The 3,641-nt window shown below is 44.2% G+C and overlaps 1 protein-coding gene across 1 annotated transcript; it reads right to left on the bottom strand.

Moving 5' to 3' along the window:
- Positions 1-395: 395 nt before the first annotated feature.
- On the bottom strand, positions 396-2,834 carry LOC147418363 (pentatricopeptide repeat-containing protein At2g13600-like). Its single transcript, XM_086506446.1, has one exon. The coding sequence runs from the start codon at positions 2,683-2,685 to the stop codon at positions 700-702; it is 1,986 nt and encodes a 661-aa protein (XP_086362572.1). The 5' UTR covers positions 2,686-2,834; the 3' UTR covers positions 396-699.
- Positions 2,835-3,641: the final 807 nt, after the last annotated feature.

Below are 3,641 nucleotides of genomic sequence, written 5' to 3'. Positions count from 1 at the left end.
ACAGAGAGCTCCTCCACTCGATGATATTGTTAGACAGAAGGATTTAAACCGTTCATTTTCCTCATAACTTTCAATTTAGCAGCCTGTCGACGTATCATATTTCAAGAACTGTTGTGTTGGAACTTCAGCTTAATAATACTGCTTATCAAGGGTTGGATCATAAAAGTACTTACAGATTAGCAGCCTGTTACTTATAATTATAATCGAAGAATTGAAATTGCAGGCCAGAACTGTACAGATGTGTTTCTAACTTTCATCGTGCATTGCGGTCTGCATTCCAGAACGTTAAGTAGAGATGTGAATTTGCAGTACAAATCTGTCTCTCTGCACTGGTATGCACATGATTGGCCCTACCCATACACTCAAGCAGGAAATGTAATGAACTACCAAGGTAATTAGCAGATCGGGATAAGCAGTCCCCTAGTGTTCATTCAGAAAGGAGCAAATCAATGGAGTCCCCTGCCCTAATTACTTTCCCCACAGACAAACTTTCTTTTCTGGTACTCATAAGACATGTGTCTTTAATCACCAAGGTCCTAATGCCTACAGCACTGCTGATATAGCATGCTTAAGAAAGAACTTCGGAAAGGGACCCTTGAGCACTGCCAATATGGCATATTCAAGTTGGAGCTTTAAGGAGACTCTTCAGAACATAATCTAACTGTTAGTTATGGCCTTACAATGGCAGACTGGCACCCCTTACACCGGTAGCGAATGCACTTCTCCACCGGCACCAATCCACAAGCCACATCCAGGCTTCTCCCATGCCTTGTTATTTATCCTCATGGCCTCAATGTCCTTCGCATTATCTTGCAAGCCAGCAGCTACATAAGTATTGGCCATGAGGACATATGCTGCCCCATCACTTTTATCTATCTGTATAGCCCGTTCAAAAGCCCACCTTCCAACATTTACATTTCCCCACTTCCTACAAGAACTCAGCACCACATGCCAAAGTCCAGAAAACTCGGAGGATGGCATCTCTTGAATCAATTCAACCACCTTCTCAAGATTTCCTGCACGCCCCAGAAGGTCAATAATGCTAACATAAAGGTCCACACTTGGTTTTACACCATATTTTGCATTCATGTTCATGAAATAATTATACCCATCATCTACTAGACCTAAATGATTGCACGCATTCAGCACACACGAAAACGTCACCACATCTGGAGGAACACCATCCTGCTGCATGCGTTCAAAACATACCAGTGCTTGAGCCCCGTGGCCCCGTTGGGCATAACCTGCTATTACAGTATTCCAGGAGTAAACATCCTTGGAAGGAAGTCCTTCCATCACTTCTTGTGCTTTTGCAAGGTCACCAAACTTGACATACATGTCCACAAGAGCATTTCCAAGCACCACATTACTTCTCAGCAAACCTTGTCTCAAAATTTCATCATGAATTTGTTTCCCCTTGTCAAGTGCTCCTAATGTGCCACAGGCTTTCAATATACACGAGAAAGTCACATCATTTGGAGAGATGCCTTCATTCAGCATGAGCTGAAAACAATCTAATGCCTGCTCAGCTTGTCCATGCAGGGCATATCCCGCAATAAGCGCACTCCATGAGATAACGTTCCGGAAAGGGAGCTCCTCAAGCACACTTTTTGCTTTCTCCAAAGCACCACATTTCGCGTACATGTCAACAAGAGCATTTCCCAGCACAACGTCAGTTTTCAGCAAGCCTCTTTTTGTTACCTGGTCATGTATTTGAGCCCCCAAGTTGATGTCTCCTAGCGAGCCACAAGCATTCAAGATGCAAGTAAAAGTCACAGCACTTGGAGTGAGACCCTCACCTTGCATACGTTTAAAACAATTGAGTGCTTGTTCACCTTGACCATTTTGGGAGTATCCTGCAAGTAGCGCATTCCAGCAGATGGCAGTTCGAGAATGGAGCCCCTCAAGCACCTCTCGTGCTTTCATAAGAGCACCACACTTGGCATACATATCAACCAAAGCTGTGCCGACAACGACGTTATTTCTCAGCAACCCTTGCTTGGCAATCACATCATGAATCTGCTTCCCTTTTTCCACAGCTCCTATGCTGCCACAGGCTTTCAAGACACAAGCAAAAGTTACTTCATCTGGAGAGAGGCCCTCTTGCTGCATTCTCTCATAGCATTCTAAAGCTTCTCGGCTGAACTCTCTCTGAGCATATCCTGATATCAGTGCTGTCCAAGAAAATACGTCCCTGCTGTTATGTGTAGAGAGTAGGTCTTCTGCTTCTGCAAGCGCCCCACATTTTGCATACATTGTGATGAGTGCATCGGAGCAATATTCCAGAAGGCCCCTTTTCAAGACAAGGTCATGTATTCTTGAGCCTTCCTTCAAATTCTTGCTCTTAGTGCAAGTTCGAAGCGATGTGACATAAGCAGCGCGTTCATCTCGAACAGCCTGACTGTATGATTTGTACAGCTCTCCATTATGCGAATATGGTGATGCCACAATACCATTATCATGGGGTCTTCTGGTGAGACTGCTTGACAATTCTGTGTAATTTTCTCTCGTTAAACCCGTCCTCGGCTCCTTATTGAAACCATAATTACTGTTGTAGGTTTCTGTGTATCGCTCTTTGCCATCGCTCCTTCCTCTTGGGAAGCCTACACTGCACCTGAAATGTTCATCAACGCAAGAAGCTCCGTTCAGCTCGAGGCACCATAGCTGATGGAGGTTACCTGCCATTACTATGCCTGAACTTCGTAAATAGTTTTTTTTTCGCCCTACATCAGCATAAGCTTGGTAATAGGCGCCAGAATCTATTATATATCTGTTTCAAAACATTTCATGTGGGCACCACGGCATAAAAAATGGTTAATCGAAGATGTCTCAAGAGATTCCCTCTCTCCCTCTGTCGACTAGCTTTTTACGCGCCCTCTCTCTCTCTCTCTCTCTCTCTCTCTCTCTCTTTATGAACAAGCAAGGTATATGTGGGTGAGAATGAGAGCCGAGACAAGTAGATTTCTATATATCGCTATATGCTACTTCCCTCCAAGTACATCAGTCTACTCCTCACCTAAAGGGCAGTCCCCTTTCTCCATATTGAGTAATGACATATGGGAGTTTTCTAGAGATGGAGACATCGTTCTCTTAGGAGACTTTAATGCTAGAACGGCCAACTCTCAAGCAGTATTCTATGATACCTCTGAGGAAATGCTCAGAGAAGTGGATTTATCACAAAGGGGGCTTACTAGAAACTCACAGGATAAAGAACACACTGAATATGGTAGACATCTCATGGAGATGGCAACTACACATGGTTTGGCCATACTTAATGGTCTAGAGAATTTCCCTTTATCTGGGGGATTCACATGCTTCCCGCACAGGCATGGGGCCAGCACAGTGGATTATGTCATGACTTCACCAAGCTTTCTTTCTAGTATCGAGGACTTTACGGTGAGACCCAGACCAGTTGGAATTGCAGTGGATCATGCTCTCTTGACCTTATCAATCTCCTTCCAATACAATGCCTCTCAAGTACCAAGGAAGAAGACACACACAAGATATACTTTCACACCAGAGACTGATTCTGTCTATGTGGCAAAGATCTATAATAGGATGTGGGCAGCCGAGCCAGTATATACTGTAGAGGAGATTACTTCTTAGTTAACAGAGATACTACATGGAGCAGCACAAGAGGC

This window comes from Adiantum capillus-veneris, chromosome 30 (assembly GCF_014529385.1).
Source record: "Adiantum capillus-veneris isolate H3 chromosome 30, ASM1452938v2, whole genome shotgun sequence".
In the NCBI taxonomy this organism is placed as follows: domain Eukaryota; kingdom Viridiplantae; phylum Streptophyta; class Polypodiopsida; order Polypodiales; family Pteridaceae; genus Adiantum; species Adiantum capillus-veneris.
This window is presented reverse-complemented; position numbering and strand designations above follow the sequence as displayed.